The following is an 18,992-nucleotide window of genomic DNA, read 5'->3' on the forward strand; positions in this document are numbered from 1 at the left end:
ATTTAACTACCCCTGAAAAAGAATTTTGCATTTTGCACTGGCGCTCTCAGTCAGTAGGGCCATGAATTGGGCGGAGTTTAGGACCCAGCGGTCGGGTAGTACAATAGAGCTGTTGTGTCGTGGTGAGAGGGTGATTTCTGCTTTTGGGATATTGACAGTGGGACAAGAAAGAAAAAAATAAGGAAAATACGAGTATTTGCCGCACCTCTGGATTGCTGACTTGAATACAGCTTTGCGGAGTCTATCGCCGTGTGCGATCGTCCCGAAACACTGGATTTTTGGATGTGAGGTAAGGGTGCAGCATGAACAATACTGCTCGTGTCTTCACACAGGGTTCAGTGTGCCAGTTATCCAGGCAGCGGGGCCTGCTGCTTCCTACAAATCCTTCACGAGCATGGTTTTACGTCCACATTAGACAACTGGGACAGTGTTGATAGCAGCGATACCATTATGCTTCCGTTAAAGTTTGCGACCACGCGTTGAATGATGTTAAACACACACAGGAAGTGTTATTATGGCAGTAGAAGGGATTGTAGTGACTGGAGAGTGTTCGTCATGTAGGGCGGCTCGAGTTTGGCGCCAAGGCCGCCAGAAACCCTCGCGGGTACAGCAATGGTGGACGGCAGTACATAATGCTCCCACATAGACACTGTTTAGTGGGACTTTACAGTAAAGCATTTCTGTGTTTACCCTCCCATTGTTTATTTAGCTATGCGAACTTACATGGACATACTCCCAGCATGGACATAACTGAATATTAGTGACAAATAGTCATAACAACACAAGGGTTCGCTAAATATATTTCTCCTCGTTGCATCATGCTGGAGATTTACAAAGAGGTGTTTGAGTTGATTTAAGTCTCGTGCATTGTGTGAATGGACACTAGGTTTTTGCATAATTACTCTACTGTATTTTTCGCTGGAATTTTGTCGCCCACTTTTCATGTTCTGCATATAAATGGTGTAATCAGACAACTTTTGTTTTTATTTTGAAATGTAAGTTCTTTCTTTCTCGTTCGGTGCAGAACACTCTTGAAAATTCCAAATCATCAGCGCAATGAATTATTAAACCGATAAAACGAATAAATGTATAGAAATGACGTGCACCCTGTACATTTTAATTTAAAAAATGACATGAAATCAAAATTAAGTTTTAATTCTGAAGCGGTGCAACAAAGTTTGGAGCGGAAGTATCGTTGTTGGAATGCGGGAATACCCTCCTCGAGCTTCCGTTTCCCCCCACTGCTTCCCGCGAAATCCTATGCTTCTTGTCGAGTGTTAATTCAGCATTACATAATGAACTGTATGCATTTAAAATGCTTATTTACATTTTTGCTGAAAGTAAGTTAAGTGAGTAAGGTCAGTTTTATAGTACTTCTGATAGTCCGTAAACGAAGGTTTGTTGGTATACTAGTCTAGTGTGAGGTACGTGTTGAGGTGAAGTAGTCTGGGCACTAGGTGGAGGGAATTTGCTTTTAGTGAGTCGAATCTTCTGAATCATTTCACTAAAATATTTGTTCAATAGAGATTTGTTGTCATTTGTAGGGGGCATCTACAGCTGTCTTTATGCTGAAAGCCCCTACAAATGACAGCAAAGTTTTTTTCTCTCCATATTGCCAACTTTTGAGTTTGACTTTATCAAGTTATAGAAAAATGTAACAAAAATAAAAGCCTAAATAAATTGAGTTTAAGTAACATTCACTCTTAAAACTAAAGGTTCTATATTGACATCTGTGGTTCCATGAAGAAACTTTAACATCCATGGAACTTTTCCATTGCACAAAACGTTCTTTATACATTGTCTTTAGATTATTAAAATGTTCTCCAAACACTTAAAGGTGCAGTCACATTTACTGTTGTTCGGCCAGTTTTTGAAATCCAATCATTTCAATAGGAATCAACAATTTGTCGGAATGTGTTCTCTGGAATTTCGTGTGATGGTGGAAGAGCTCCCCACCATGGTTGCCAGGTTTTCACAACAAAACCCGCCCAATTGCTCCTCAAAACTAGCCTAAAGGCATTTCAGGGGAGTCCCACGGTAAAAATCGTGTTCAGGGGGTAAAATTTTTCTCATTTTTGGTGGGGCTCCCCTGGTAAAATTCGCATTCCAGCGACTATCACGTTATTTAGGGTCGATTCAACCCGCGGACATGGAAAAACAACCCGCAGCATCAGTGTAATTAAAAGTAGCCCAATTCCACGGGAAAACCGCAGACTTGGCAACACTGCTCCCCACACAGATTAAACAACAGATTCAATTTGGCCAACTGGATTTGCAGTGTTTTCTGTGTGCTTAATAAATCACTAATAGACAAAATTTCGCTTGTAACTAAACACCTTAAAAAAAAAAAAAAAAAGGTTCGCTAAAAGTTTTTTGGGGAACCCAAAATTCATGTATAAAGACCAAATTTATACGGTGAAAAATTAAATACATTTAAATATATGTAAAATAAATGTGAAAAGATTGTTTATATTGTTACAGCATTGAAAAATTCTACTCACTATAGCACTGTTTTTTTCTCCTTTATTTATTTATTTATTTATTTATTTTTACACATTTTCCTCTAAACTTTTCCACAGACACACTAGCACTCCCTTGTGGCCTCCTGTGGTTCCCCGGACCCCAGATTGAAAGCCCCTGTCCTTGTTAATTTCGTTAATTTTTCATTTAATGCTGCTTCCAGTGTCGTTCATACTCGTCGATTCGTTCAGTGAAGAGGTGTATGCTTTCAACAGGTCCACTAAATATTGCTCTGGCTGCACTTAAATACTTTTGGTCTACTATCTTTGAAAGCAGGAATTGGAGGAAAAATAGTGCATGGAAGTAAACAAGAACATTCTAAAGGATTTGTGCAAAACATTTTTACTAGCAAAACACCATTACTTAAATATAGTTCTTCTTAAGGGTCAGTTCAACACAAAAAATCAACAGCAAATTTAAAAAGATGCATAGGAGAGAGATTTAAATTTCAATTATCTTTTTTTAAAATGCATTTCTAAAAGAGCCAGTAAATGGGACAGTTTGTTGGCAGACTAGGTCAGTGTGAGGTTTCGTTTATTTTCTTTATTAAGCACTTTTTACACAACTGACCATTGACCCCAATCCTGTACAAATATGCAAACACAAAGACAATCACAACCATAAAACACAACAATAAAACCACAAATAAAATAACAGCGAAATAAATTCCTATACCCCATTAAATGCTAATGCGAGGAGGTATTCCTTAAGTTTGCGTTTAAAAACACTTAGTGTGGGGGTGAAGTAACTCAGTAGCCTCTGATCTGTTAGCGTTGGGGTGGTCTGTCTGGGCAGAGCATTGTGCTTTATCATGGTGCAGTAGGAGTGGGGGTTGGTTTTAGGACTGTGTCATTTTGTCTTGCCATTCTGAACTACAATGCAAGGCCACCCAGATTAGATAGCCTCCCCTTGCAACAAATTCGTGTTTGCCTTAAAACCTTGCAAATTTGAGAAATAATGTCAGTTTACCTTTCCTAATTGGTCTTGATTGACATTGACAACCCTCCTAATTGGTCTCGATTTGAATTGATCTTATTTACACAACTGCAGAAAACTGATAGAGCCGATAGATATGATCCAATTCCTAATTATCAATGTGGTGAGATAGTCACAGCCATTGTTTCTGCTTTTCATCATAGACTGTTTCAGTTTACCTCTCTCATTCCTTTTAAATGCAGAGCCACAGTTCTTCACCCATTCAGTCTCATTAGTGCTTCCTTTTTAAAACATTCGCACTGTGCAAATGGGGGAGTATGTGCGTCAGAAGCAGATGTTCTTCTCTGCGCTTGAAAACTGGTCTGTTACTGTCACAAATGTGGCTTTAGATCGACATCAAGTCCTTCATGGAGTAGTGAAGAGGTGCACAGAGTGCTTTTTCCATTTAATTAGTCTAGAGACATTGCAATATATGAGTGCAGTCTAAAATCTTATACATTTGTTCTAATTAATAAATGCTTGTTTAGTACAGTAGTAGCAACCCATACTAGCTTGATAATGATATTAATAAGGATCATGCTAGAATTTTGTTAAAGGGTTAGTTCACCAAAAAATGAAAATAATGTAATTTATTACTCGCCCTCATGCCTTTCCACACCCGTAAGATCTTCGTTAATCTCCGGAACGCAAATTAAGATATTTTTGTTGAAATCCGATGGCTCCGTGAGGCCTTTATAGCCAGCAATGACATTTCCTCTCTCAAGATCCATAAAGGTACTAAAAACATATTTAAATCAGTTCATGTGAGTACAGTGGTTCAATATGAATATTTTTGGTGTGCCAAAAAAACAAAATAACGACTTATATAGTGATGGCCGATTTCAAAACAATGCTTCATGAAGCTTCTGAGCGTTATGAATCAGCGTATCAAATCAGCGGTTCGGAACGCCAACGTCACGTGATTAATGATTTGACACGCTGATTCATAACGCTTCGCAACCTCTCCTCATGCAAGCCATTGGTTAAGTCAGAAGTTGTCTAGTAGTTGTCTCTTTATAGTAATTACACACATCAAGTTTATTGTTTGTTTATATAAGCAGCAAATATACTATTTTGCAAATGTTTGTGGTCGGCAAATTCAATGTATAATGAATATTCCATATATTGCAGAGTTTATTTGACCACACACTGACTTAAAGGTAGGTTAGGCAGTTTCGGAGAGGCTAGCAATAGCAAGCTGTTTTTTAAAGCATAATCTCATCCTCCCTTCAGAGCGTCTCCAAAGCCACGCCTCCTCCAAAACACATGAACGCACACAGCAAGATCAAAATCTGCAAAGCGTCACGAGAGATGCTGTTAAATTACCTCATGTCTTAAAGCACATAACATTCCAATAATATTGAACATTAACGATATAAAGAGCTCTGGCTTCCACAGAAGATATACATTTTTTTAATACTTTTAAACAACTTATATTATTGATTGCTATCAGGATGTGAAGAGAGTTTCAACAAAAAGTGTTTATGAAAAACATTTCCTAACCTACCTTTAACTGGGTGACAGTGAATGTTTTTCCTATAGACTACCATGTCAGAACAAACAGGACAACAGTAGTTTTGGTCACACACACCATAGTTACAACTTATTTTATATTTTATATTGTTCTATTATTGAGTATGTAAGTCATTGGGTGTACCTGTTCAAGCAGATCATTACACTCTGTTGCTCTATCTGAAGTTTCTAGACCAGTGGTTCTCAACCTTTTTTCCCAGTGGGCCGCACAATAGTCGAAGTGCAAGTCTCACAGGCCGCATAAAATTTACATATGACGTCACCAATGCAAACCAATCAGATTTAATGTTACGGAATTAGCAGATAATACTATTATTATACCTAGATGTTGCACACAATAAATAACAAATAAAAACTAACTTACTGACAGCTTTACAATAATTATCAGTAATGCTCAATGAACACACAAACTGTATTTACAATCACTTTAAGTTGCTATTTAATTCTGTATGACTTTATGACTCTCTTCAACAGCATCGCAATAGTCACCAAACAATCACATAAACGCCTTAATAAGCAAATGTTACTCAGCTCTTTTTACAAACAACACTGAGCGCACTGTTGGCTAAATACAATCTCTGACGATATCAAGCATTCTGTCATGTCTCAATCCCTCGCGCAGCAACGGATCCGCGAGCGCGCGGCCGAGTTGGGCTCATTCCAGCCGCGGGTGCGCGGATGCGGTTATTTTTACTGATTTAAAATACATCAAACAAACACATCGAATTCACAGTTCAGTAGGTTTTGCTTGTCAAGTACTTTACTACAGAGCAAACAGGAAGGCTGCCCATCTCGCTCATTAACAGCAAAATAACAATTCAATAACAAATTTGGCCATTTTGAGGCTTAAATTTACCAAATTAATGGCTACTGTTTGAATTCTTCCTAAGCGCGCACTTGTGTTTGTTTCGTTAGCTGAGTGATTGCGTCATTAGCCTACATTGCCTGATATCTGAAAATAATAAATGCTCACCAAAATTATTTTATTTGACAAATAAAGCATTATAGCTAATTTATATTTATTTAATTCACTTTAATTTAAAAAAAATAATTAAATTAAAAATTCAAAAATAAATTGTATGCTTGTACGCCTCAGGTTGAGAACCACTGCTCCACACCCATTCAAAAGTGTTGCGTCGCGCGACTCGCGCCCAATTATGTCAAAAGTATACACTCACTGGATGTCATGGCAACTGAATCACAGAGGAAAACTTTAAATATCTCGCCTTCGTTTTAATTTCGGACCATCTCCAAAAAAGACATAAAACACTAAACAAATTGTTTTGACATGCGTTTATCAAAGTAGGACATCCAGACTTTTAATCCCTTACACACAATTCCTGCGGACCGGAGTCCGGACTTTGAGAAGTGCTGTTCTAGACTGTAGGGGGTCTGGGCAGACAGCACTAGTACTCCATCCTGTATGCTAAAATGTTACATAACACAGTCACACAAATTCCCTCTCTTGTAGGTTTTCGGGTTGGTATGATGGTGAAATTACTTGAAATCTTGTAAATTCCTGTTGTTTTGTTTGTGCAGTGAATGATTTTATAGGATTGCCGAAATCGCACAGTCTGTAGCAGGCATCAGGGAGCACCATGGCTTTAATTCACAATATGCTGCTAAATATGCAGATTCCTTCTCGACTCTTCTCATCCTGTCTGTGGTATTTATAGTGTCCGCTCTGCCAGGCAACTGCCTCACCAACCACAGAAATAACCAACTCAAACGATAGCACAATGTTTTCAAAAATCGCTACACAATGGTCAGAGACGTCCGTCTACATTTTTATGACTATAGCAGTTTTTAAAATGCAACTTCTCCCAGAGGTTTACTATGCTAAGTGTCTGACAGCTAAAACTTTTTGAAAAATATCAAAACAATATGTCAGGAAAAAAAGTATATTAATCTAATCAAAAGAGTCAGTACTTTAAATAATTTGCCTTGCTTAATATAAGCTGTCCTTTCAAGGTGTGTCTGTACATAGTTTCAAACGTGTGGTTTGGCTGCAATTGCTCCTAGTGAACCAGGTTAATATTTATTTAAGGAGGCCCCTCAGTCAGGTATTGGAGACTAATAAATCACAGTACAGGCTGTGCTTTGCTGAGTGTCTATCAGTCCTGTTACCCTCCACTGCCTATTTTACCACTCCACATTTTCATTTAGACTGTAGTTTGTGTTCTCGCCTCATGTCTTATTCTCTTTTTCAGGCATGAGCGAGAGGCGGAAGCACAGCAGAGGAAAACAGTAGCATGCTCTTTGAATTTATGGTAAGTAAAAAAGCTCAAGGAAAGGAAAACCATTAAAGCTGCCCTCTATGGTTCTATCATTCGATGGGACAAATATATCATGGTACTGAATTATTACCATGTGCATGTGTCATTTATTTACATATATTTGGTACTTGGAATACCATGGTATTACCATCAGGGTTCTTACACAGTAATTCCCAGGTCTGGATCAGTATGGAAAAAAGAAAATGGAGTATGGAAAAATATTTGTGTTTTCAAACAATTACACCTATTCAGTTTTCTAAAATATAAAATTTGTAATTCTTATTTCTATTCTATTAATCAAAATTTAGTGATTGTCAAACACGATTGAATGAATTTAAGGCGCACATTTTCATTACGCAAAAATGCTGGTTATAAAGCAGTTTAGGTTTCTTGAATTCTTATCATGTAAGTGCATGTTATCACTTTGAGAAAATTAAAATATTTGCAGATGACTGTATTGTATATCAAATATAATGCTGAAAATAATGATGTATTAACCATTTGTTAAATATGGTCTAAAAAAGCCGAAGAGGTTTGGAAATTTGAGTCTGGAAAAGTGTGGAATTTTGAAATGGAAAATGTGTAGGAAACCTGTACCATGATAAATGTAAAAAATCCCCCCTCAAAATTAATAATCAAGTAATTAATTTCAACAACTATCAAAAAATAATAATAATCAGCATATTAGAATGATTTCTGAAGGATCATGTGACCCTAAAGATTGGAGTAATGGCTGCTGAAAATTCTACTTTGCCATCATAGAAATAAAAAATAATAAAAATACCAGTACTTGTAAAACATCTCTGTTGTCTCAGTGTAAGTGAAATCATTGTGCCTAAATGGTTAAGTGGAATGTGGTTGAACTGAAGATGTTTGAGCTGGACTTCTCTTTCATTGCAGGATACGTCAGGATGAAACGACTCAGGACTTCAAGCAGCAGTGACAGTTCAGACAATGAGAGTGAGTCAAAATGAGCTTTACAGAATTCGGAGTCTATGTGTAAGTTTTATAGAGAACAAAAATATATATTTATACTTGACTCACTCCGTTGTTGTATCGTAAAGGTCCCTCGACGTCCTTTTCCTCTAACAAGTATGGAAGCAAACCGGGCACCCCCGCCTCTGCTCAGAAGAAACCAGCAGAGGTAAAAACAGAAGAATAATATCTTAACCTGTTTTAAGAACCTTGATTTTTATCAGCAGACTTATGAATTAATTTTTTATAGTAAACCTGGGCATATCACTCATTCAGGTTGATATTTGGTCTTATTTCTCTCTTGTAGGTGTTCAGAAAAGACTTGATCAGTGCCATGAAGCTGCCGGACTCTCACCATATTTCTCCAGAGGATTATTACCTGTTGGCGGACACATGGAAGCAGGAATGGGAAAAAGGCGTCCAAGTACTGGCCAGTCCAGACACTATCCCTCAGCCCTCTGTGAGGTATGCCACTTTGAATAAAAGCCAGTAAAAACAGGTTTTTGGACATGTACCATCTTGCATGTGACTTAAAGGGATAGTTCACCCAAAAATGAAAATTCTGTCATCATTAACTAGCCCTGAAGTTGTTCCAAACCTTTATGAATTTCTTACTTCTGCTTAGGGATGTGCAACGATTAATCGCGATTAATCGCTTGCAAAATAAAAGTCTGTTTACGTAATATATGTGTATGTTCAGTGTATAATAATTTTGTATATATAAATACACACACATACATGTATACATTTAAGAAATATATGCATGTTTAAATAAATATATATTTTATATATATTTTATATTACATATAAATATAAATAATTTATATATAAATCTAACATTTTTCTTAAATATATACATGTATGTGTCTGTATTTATATATACATAATTATTATACACAGAACATGCACACATATTACGTAAACACAGACTTTTATTTTGCAAACGATTAATCGCGATTAATCGTTGCACATCCCTACTTCTGCTGAACCCAAAAAAAGAGATTTTGAAGAATGTCGGTAACCAAACAGTGTATGGACCTCAATAATATGGAAGTCAAAGGGGGCCCATCAATTGCTTGGTGACCCATATTCTTCAAAATGTCTTGTTTTGTGTTCAGCAGAAGAAAAAAATTTCCAGTAAAATTTTGCGGTTCTGGGTAGCAGAGCAAAAACGGTTAAATTAAGTACTCATCCCTGTCAGTTATCGCAGTTTCCTATTCAATCATGCATTTAGATATGGTTGTTCTTAGCAGCATGAAAAACTAAACTTGTATTCAGATTGTGAATGGATAATAAAAATTATTGTTACTTAATTTTTACTGTTATAATTAGGGGTGTGACGAGACGGGTATCTCACGAGACGAGACAAGATTTTTACACACTATTTTTAAGAAATCCTCAATGGTGAAATACATGACTAGAAAAAAATATTCTGCAGGTTTATTTGAAATGTTTTAACTAATCATCTTGTAATGAATGTCATTTCAGTTCTACTTTCTGAGTATGAATTATCATCTGCAGTAAAATACAACAATACTCAAGCACTGTAAAAGGTTTTGCCGATAACTCAACTGACTGACTTCTCTTCTGTATGATTTCAGTCTCTTCAGACCTCACTGTACATGATTTATGAGCTTCTACAACTTAACCAAAATCAACTAACAATGAGCAATATATTTGCTACAGTATTTATTAATCTTTATGTTAGTTAATAAAAAATAGTCATTCATTGTTAGTTCATGATAGTTCACAGTGCATTAACTAATGTTAACAAATGAAACCTTACTGTTTGTGCTTAATAAGATTAAGAGAAAACTGTTATTCATTTTTTATGGTAACACTTTACAATAAGTGCAACCGTAATCACACTCTCTTTATATTCAAAGTGCAAATAAGACCAAATTTTTCTTTGATACAGAGCTAAGAGATGGTTACAACTACACTGCCCAGCCTCAAATAGCTTTCATATTGAGAGATATTTGCATTCATCAGGGAGCCACTTTCAAAATGTGGGGTATTGAAATCACATTTGAATGGGCACTCGCGTTTACTTTCACTTTCACGATCGCGCTTAAAGGCCTTAGAGGACACAGGATGCGGTATGCGCTGTGCTATGAAACCCATTTGTTTCAATGGTTTGTGCCGCGCGAGGACTGTGTCGACCAAAGCGTACATACAGCTTGCGCACACACCACGGTCAAAGTTCAATAAAATACAAGTTCAAAATACAAAGCAAAACGATAGTGGAGGTGTAATGTAAACGAAGCGGTGACATATTCTTTCCTAATCATCCTAACCACTCTGTCATGGCAACATCACGAGACTACTTTTCGCCTCGACGAGAAATCTCGTCACATATTAGTCTCGTGAGATCTCGTGCCACGAGATCTCTTCACACCCCTAGTTATAATAATAATAATAAGGTGTCTTAACTATACAATGAATCTCTTATTTACATCATGTTTACACTTTGTTGGTTATAATGAAAGGATTCGTTGAACAAAACAAAACCTTGTGCATTTTCAACTTAATTAAGACTAGCACCTCTGATAGGCCATTGCATTCACAAGCTCAAGAGATATGATTGTGATTGGCTACAATGCTCGACAGCTGTAAAAACACACTGTAAATAGGAACCTATGACACTCAAACATGAACGAGAGCATTTGAAAGCAGCGTCTATCAGCGAGTACCGAATACACCCAGTACTCTGTACTACTGGTACTGCAGAAATGCTGGTACTGTCAACTTTTTTTGCTTTTTTTGTTTTACTACCGACTGGTACTGGTAGTACTGGTCATTTATAATAAGTAATTTATTATAAAAATGCAATATTCCATTTAAAAAAAAATTTCATGGTGGCTATGTTTTTGTGTGTGTGTGTATGTGTAGGATAATAGCAGAGAAGCCAAAGGAGGTCCTCTTCACAAAACCGAGGAAATATATTCAGTGCTGGAGTCAGGACTCTACGGAGACAGGTTATGTCAATATCAAGGAGCTGGCGGAGGCTATGTGCAGATATGACCTAGATGATATGGATCTATACTGGCTCCAGAAGCTTAATGCAGAGCTTGGGACGATGGGTAAGAGAGAGGATGCCTGTAAAAGCTAGGCCTGGTCTGGTGTCTTCCCTGTAAGATTTGGTGTCATGACTTTCTTCAAAGAATAAAGTACAATTTGCATGTTACATGTAGGTGACGGGCCGGTGGATGAGCTGACGATGGAGCGGGTGATGGAGGCACTGGAGAGGCAGTGCCACGACAACATGAACCACGCCATCGAGACGGAGGAAGGGTTGGGAATAGAGTACGATGAGGACGTCATCTGTGATGTATGTCGCTCACCTGACAGCGAGGAAGGGAATGACATGGTCTTTTGCGACAAGTGCAACATTTGTGTGCACCAGGTGAGACATTTGATATTATCAGTAAATTGCTAAGAATCTGCAGGATATTTTGTCAAGAAAGACAAAAAAAGTCTTTAAATTTTAACTTTACTGTTATTATTATTATTTTTTTCAAATGTATTTACATTTTTGTAATATTGCAGATATATAAACTACTTTCAAAAAGTTTGAGGTCAGAAAGATTTTTGCTGTTGTTGTTGAATGAAATTTGAATGGTTATAATGGTGTAAAAGGTTGATTTCAAATCAATCTTACTGTTGTTGTTGTTGTTGTTGTTGTTGTTGTTGTTTTTACTTTTTATTCATCAAAGAATCCTGAAAAAAAAAAAAACAGTTTTTAACATTATAATAAATGTTTCTTTAACACTAAATCAGCAAATTAGAATGATTTTTGAAAGATCATGTGACACTGAAGACTGGAGTAATGATGCTGAAAATTCAGCTTTACCAAAACAGGAATAAATTACATTTCAAAATATTTTAAAAAGGAATCAGAAAGCAGTAATAATATTTCAGAATATTATAGTTTTACTGTATAGCCTTAATAAGCAAAAAAAAATAAATCTGACTGACCCCAAACTTTTGAAGTAGTGTAGTTTTGGTTGTAATGTTGTAAAGTTTAATTGTATATTGTATTTTTTTTTGCTGTGAATATAGCCTTTGATGCTGATTAAAGGGATAGTTCACCCAAAAATGAAAATTTGATGTTTATCTGCTTACCCCCAGGGCATCCAAGATGTAGGTGACTTTGTTTCTTCAGTAGAACACAAATTATGATTTTTAACTACAACTGTTGCCGTCTGTCAGTCTTATAATGCGTGTCAATGGTAACACAAGTTATAAGAGTAAAAAAACATGCACAGACAAATCCAAATTAAACCCTGTGGCTCGTGACGACACATTGATGTCCTAAGACACGAAACGATCGGTTTGTGCAAGAAACCAAACAGTATTTATATCATTTTTTACCTCTAATACACCACTATGTCTAACTGTGTTCAGCATTCGCTTAGTGAGGTCTGATCGTGCTCTGACAGCGGCAGTGATGTCTAGCACTCATTGAAGTATAAGCTCGAGACATCACTGCCGTTGTCAGAGCGCGATCAGACCTCACTAAGCGAATGCTGAATGCAGTTGGACATAGTGGCGTATTAGAGGTAAAAAATTATATACATTCTGTTCGGTTTCTTGCACAAACCGATCGTTTCGTGTCTTAGGACATCATTGTGTCGTCACGAGCCACAGGGTTTAATTTGGATTTGTCTGTGCATGTTTTTTTACTCTTATAACTTGTGTTACCATTGACACGCATTATACAGCTGACAGATGGCAACGGTTGGAGTTAAAAATCATCATTTGTGTTCTACTGAAGAAACAAAGTCACCTACATCTTGGATGCCCTGGGGGTAAGCAGATAAACATCAAATTTTCATTTTTGGGTGAACTATCCCTTTTAATATAAGAAAAAAATAAATACATGTTTGTAATATTTCTATAGTATATGATTTTATTAAGTATTGTGAACTAGAAGAAGATAAGTTTATAGCAAAACTCATCATGCTTGTATTTTGTTGCAGGCCTGCTATGGCATTGTGAAAGTGCCAGATGGAAACTGGCTGTGCAGAACTTGTGTGCTTGGTATCAACCCTCAGTGCCTTCTGTGTCCCAAAAGAGGGGGTGCAATGAAGGCTACCAGGGCGGGCACTAAATGGGCTCATGTAAGCTGTGCCCTCTGGATACCGGAGGTAAGTTTTGTGTCACAAAAATGGAATTACACCTTCTTTATCATCATGCTTGTATGATCTTAATGTTGTTTCATAAATAATAATATTATGAAATTGAGCTTTCGCTCCTTGTCAGCATATTTGCTATTTGTTAGTTCACTTAAGTATATCGTATAGATAGTCTCGGAGTTAACAGACATAGGCAAAAAGCCACATAACTCCACTTTTGATCATCGTTAAAGAAAATAAGTATTAAGAATTTGTTTGTTTTAGGTGAGTATTGCATGCCCGGAGAGGATGGAACCCATCACCAAAGTGTCTCATATTCCCCCCAGTCGCTGGTCGCTCATCTGCAGTCTCTGTAAACTCAAGACTGGAGCCTGCATACAGGTAATGCTGTATAGGGCAAAGAAGTAATAAATTATATATAGTGAATTATTGCTTAGTTGGATATGTGAAATTAAGCACAGAAAACGTCCTTCAGTGATGTCATTTTTACAGTAGTGAAATCGAGTGCAATAGAATGAAATCATGGATGCAAAATGGTAGTCTAATTTTAATTGTATTTAATTTAAATTATTCAGCAAGTAATGATAATTTTATAAGAACAGTAATGTATTGTAAATAAAATTTAAATTATTAAAATATGTTTATATTGTACCATTAATGTACTTTTTAAGTGTACGCAATGTGTAGCATAAAATCTTTCATTTAGGTTTTTTTTTAATAGCCTTCAATTTGCATATTGTTTTTAAGAACATTGAGCAAGATTTTTTTTTTTTTCACATTTTTTAATTAATAGAAGAAATAATTTGTTTAACCAATTATTAAAATAATGGTTCTAGTTTTGTCTTCCAGGCTGTCCATGTTTTTTAACACTATCTCTTGTCTTCTAGTGTTCGGTTAAGAACTGCACCATCCCTTTCCATGTCACTTGTGCTTTTGAGCACAACCTGGAGATGAAGACCATCCTGGATGAAGGTGACGAGGTCAAGTTCAAATCCTACTGCCTGAAGCACAGCAAACCTAAAGCAGGCGAAGCGGGTTTGAGTCCAGCCCGTCATAAACCTCCGACTGAGACTGAGAAACTGGGCTTGAGGGCGCAGAAGCTTCAGGAGTTAGAGGAGGAGTTCTACACACTCGTTCATCCTGAGGAAGTGGCCCAAGACCTTGGACTGCCAATCCACCTGCTGGATTTCATCTTTCAGTACTGGAAAATAAAGAGGAAAAGCAACTTTAATAAGGCCCTGCTACCACCTAAAGAAGATGAAGAGAACCTGCTGCAGCAGCCACAGGAGGACAGCATCCACACACGAATGCGCATGTTCATGCACCTGCGGCAGGACCTGGAGAGGGTGGGTACTCCTGCCATAATGGATGAGATTTACTTTTTTATTTTTTATTTTAGGCATAGGTGTGGATGTGCAACAACTTGGTAGTCTTTTTCTTGCTGTGAGCAATTTTCCCATTATTATCCATGTTTCTTTCTTTCTTTCTTTCTTTCTTTCTTTCTTTCTTTACTTTTTGTGAAGACCTTTTAGCTTTGGTCTGCATTTAGTGTTCTTGAATTGCTTTTGATTGGTGTCTGATTGGGCTTCCTCAAAATCAAGTAGTTTTAAAGACAATCCATATCTTATTTTATTTGGTTCTCTCAAAATTAATAAATGCACAGTTCAGTTGGTTTATGTACACTACCATTCAAAAGTTTGGGGTTAATATGATTTTTGAAGTCTCTTACGCTTGCTAAGGCTGAAAAAAAAAAAAATCCTTTTCTTTCTTTTTGAATATATTTTAAATCAATGTTGAAAACAGATATAAGTTTCTTTGATAAATAGAAAGTTAAAAAAAACATTTATTTGAAATAAAAATCTTTTGTAAGATTTTAAATGTATTTACTGTTTACATTTGATCAATTTAATGCGTTCTTTCAGAAAAAAATTATAACTGATCATAAACTTTTGAATGGCAGTGTATATGCATGATTAAATCATCAGTATCATGTTGTGAATTTTTGACTTTACGATTCTTATATGTATATATGTGTGTGTGTGTGTGTGTGTCATTTTGTCAGGTGAGAAACTTGTGCTACATGGTGAGTCGAAGAGAGAAGCTGAAGCTGTCCCAGAGTAAAGCACAGGAGCAGATTTTCAATCTACATGTCAAGCTCATTAACCAAGAGCTAACTGCAGGTAATTTTAATTTTTTTTTTTTTTTTTTTTTTTTTTTTTTTTTTTTGAGTTAAAGGCACAATATGTAAGAATTTTGCAGTAAAATATCCAAAAACCACTAGGCCAGTGTTATATATTTTGTTCAGTTGAGTACTATCCCAAATGTTTCCAACTATTTGTAATTCGTGAGAAAATCGTGATTTTAACCAAGGATCTGGAACATGTCTGGGAGTTGCCTATCAATGGCGTCATACCAGCGTTACCCTCAGTTTCCAGTTTTATTTTGTAGAAACCATGGAAACACCAAAGACGCTTAAATATATTACATGTTTTATTAGACAGTGGAACAACTGTTTGGTTACATTTATTGACAGAAAACCAATTATTGTTATATAGCTCAACACGTTTAGTTTTATTGTTTAAATCTAGTTCTTTATTTTCCGAGCGTACAATTCTTTTACCATGCCTCAGAGAAAAACACTATTTTGTCAAGTAGCTAAGTAATACAGCATTTTCTTCATCATACAATACGTTTTAAAATTAATTGCATGCCATTTATCAACACTAGCCACCCAGCATTTATTATGATATTCTAAAATCGATCTAGCTTACTGCAGTGTGCAACAAGTGTCTCGCAGCAGCCGCCGAGTGAACACAGAGTAATGTTACAACATCATTTTCAACACACTCAAATGTATCTAATATGATAAACAGCGCGGTGTTACCTCATACACTTGACCGGAAGAAGCAGCGCCGGCGGCGACTGCAGCATAATAAAAGTTTCGCTGCTCTTGAGGCGTGTGTCGCGTTCGTCTCTCATTAGGAATCGCTCCAGTGGCTTCATTCAGCTCCAACATCACTCGGCCCTGCTCTGCTTCATACTACATTAACAATCTCATCCATGAACATGATTTCTGCTCGAGTCCCGGTCCCGCTCAAACTCTGCTTCATCAAGCTACACCTTTGTTTTGAATAGGCGACCTCTAGCAGTGAAAAAACTATATATTGTAGCTTTAAAATAAACTCATATTTTATTTTTAAAATTAAAATATATTGTTAATTATTTTATATTTCATAAATGGTTAAATAATTTGTTTACATGTTTATCCTTAGATTCTAGATTTAAATTCATGCAGCCATAAAGGTCCAGTGAATTAAAGGGTTAGTTCACCCAAAAATGAAAATACTGTCATTAATTACTCACCCTCATGTCGTTCCACACCCATAAGACCTTTTTTCATCCTCGGAACACAAATAACAAAAATAACGACTTGATTCAACAAATTCGTCTCTCAAGTGTCATTCTGCTACGCTGCAGAGCTCCAGCTCATTATTGGCCAATACTAAGCTGGTGTTCTGACATAGAACCTGGAAGTGCTGAAACATAAACAGTATATGACAGGGGAGAGATGAATTTGTTGAATAATGTCATTGTTTGTTTTGTTTTTGTGCACAAAATGTATTCTCGTCACTTCATAACATTAAGGTTGGACCACTGTAGCTTTCAATGGAGGATTAAAAAAACCTCTCTGATTTCGTCAAAATATCTTAATTTGTGTTCCGAAGATGAATGAAGGTCTTACAGGTGTAAAACGACATGAGGGTGAGTACTTAATGACAGAAATTAATTTTTGGGTGAACTAACCCTTTAAAGATAACCGTAATCTTGCGTAACCTGTCTTTTGACTATCCAGCACCACTGACTGACTGACTCCTACTTTTATTGACAGGGCTTCCAGTGTCCTCTTCTTTAGAGAACCTATTGTTCCACCCTCCTCCCAGGATAACCCTAAAACTCAAAATGCCCAAAGTGTCGCTTGGCAATGGCAAAACCAGTTCCAAATCTGGTAATGGACCCCTGTGCCCGGATAACAGCGGAAACGTATATGACAATAGTGAGGGAGGCATCGGACAGGGCAAACCGCAACTCCATCTCGGACGGGCACGGATAGAGGAGCGCGCCAACGGTCTCCTGCCTGCCTCCATCTACATACGGCGAGATGGTGGGACTCCCCCATTGGCCATAAAGCAATCGGGCAAACCCCTCGCGCTGCATGCTGCCCTCCACGGTCAATCGTCCAATGGGAAGAGCAAGATCGAACCGGAGAAAACCCGCCCATTGAAATCCAACGGCATTATGGACAAGCCCGTACTCCAAAGAGACACTTCCTGCCAGACGCCCACTGAGAAGGACACATGTAACAAGATTTCAGGGAAAGGTCAGTCAGGTGGATTCCACAAAACCTCTCTTGAGCACTTCAGTCGATCTCTCAAGGAGGCCACTGTTAGTTTAGTACGAACTGAGGACCTTCGGGCCTTTGAGAAGAACGCACGCAAGACTTCAGCATTCTCCAAACCGGTTTCCAATGAGCAGCCTCTAGGGGGCAGCAGAGCATGCCAGGAGAGCGATGGCTACTGCCCGGACGCAGAGCTCAGTGACTCTGAGTCCGAAGCTAAAGGGAAGTGCCGGAAGGGAGGGAGGGGGCAAAACCAGAGAGGTCCACCTGGGGACTATGTCAAGTCAGCCAGCCGAGCAAAACTGTCTTTTGGCACTAGGACGTCAGTGCAAAGGTGACAATCTTCAAAAGCATCTCAAACCCACTGCCACAAATTACCCTAGTTCTTCAGCGGTAATTAGAAGTGCCAGATTCTGTTTTCCTCTGTTGAGGATCAGCCGATTGGTTTTTAGTGCGGTGTGCCAAAATATCCTTGCTGGCTGATTGCAGAAGTGCAGATTGGTCTATTTTTGGGACTGATATATATCACTGTGTCTCTTTACCCAGCCATAGTGTTTCTGCTGCACTTGGACTCAGTACATGAGAGCATGTGTAAAGTAGGTTTTATGGGCCGTGAAGCAGTGTTTCTGTACATAAAGAAACCTCAGTTTTTTGACTGTACATAGTAGTTTGTGTTAAGATGTGGAGCACATTCTGATGCTTTCCACGTACTGAAACATTATCATACTTTCTTACTGATATGCTTATGCAAATAAATAAAGACTTAAGAACTCTAAGCTGACAAATCATGATTGTTCTGAGGATCTGTTTGTCTGGCCGGACTTTTTTTTTCTTCTTCTTCTTTTTTTTTGATGCCTTTTTCTGTTCTTTTTGGTCTCTCTTCCTCTTGCTTTTAGTTGTTTTCACTTCTTTGTTGATGTTAGAATAGCCATGCTTAAGTTAGAAAAGAAAGTGTTTGTGTGCAACTGAAATGGTTTTCTCTATCTTCAGAGTGTGTGTGAAAAGATGTCAAACCTTTAATGTTTATTCTTTTCTTTTTTTTCCTCATCCATTTTGTGTCACTTCTCACCACCAAACCCTTTCTTATGTTTGCAAAAGACCATAAAAATGGCCTGTAATAAAGTGAGAATGGATTTTTATGTGCTTGAGATGTATTGAGTGTTTTAGCACAAGAAAAAT

General features: G+C 37.3%; 1 protein-coding gene across 1 annotated transcript; it reads left to right on the forward strand.

Annotated features, from left to right (window-relative positions):
- The first annotated feature begins 61 nt into the window (after positions 1–61).
- On the forward strand, positions 62–18,952 carry jade3 (jade family PHD finger 3). Its single transcript, XM_048199248.1, has 12 exons — positions 62–289; positions 7,239–7,298; positions 8,205–8,264; positions 8,369–8,448; positions 8,587–8,744; positions 11,172–11,362; positions 11,474–11,685; positions 13,262–13,429; positions 13,682–13,798; positions 14,305–14,763; positions 15,480–15,597; positions 17,307–18,952. Exons 3-12 carry the CDS (start codon positions 8,216–8,218, stop codon positions 18,149–18,151), a joined length of 2,397 nt encoding a protein of 798 aa, XP_048055205.1. The 5' UTR covers positions 62–289; positions 7,239–7,298; positions 8,205–8,215; the 3' UTR covers positions 18,152–18,952.
- The last annotated feature ends 40 nt before the right edge of the window (positions 18,953–18,992 follow it).

This window comes from Megalobrama amblycephala, linkage group LG8 (genome assembly GCF_018812025.1).
Source record: "Megalobrama amblycephala isolate DHTTF-2021 linkage group LG8, ASM1881202v1, whole genome shotgun sequence".
Taxonomy (NCBI): domain Eukaryota; kingdom Metazoa; phylum Chordata; class Actinopteri; order Cypriniformes; family Xenocyprididae; genus Megalobrama; species Megalobrama amblycephala.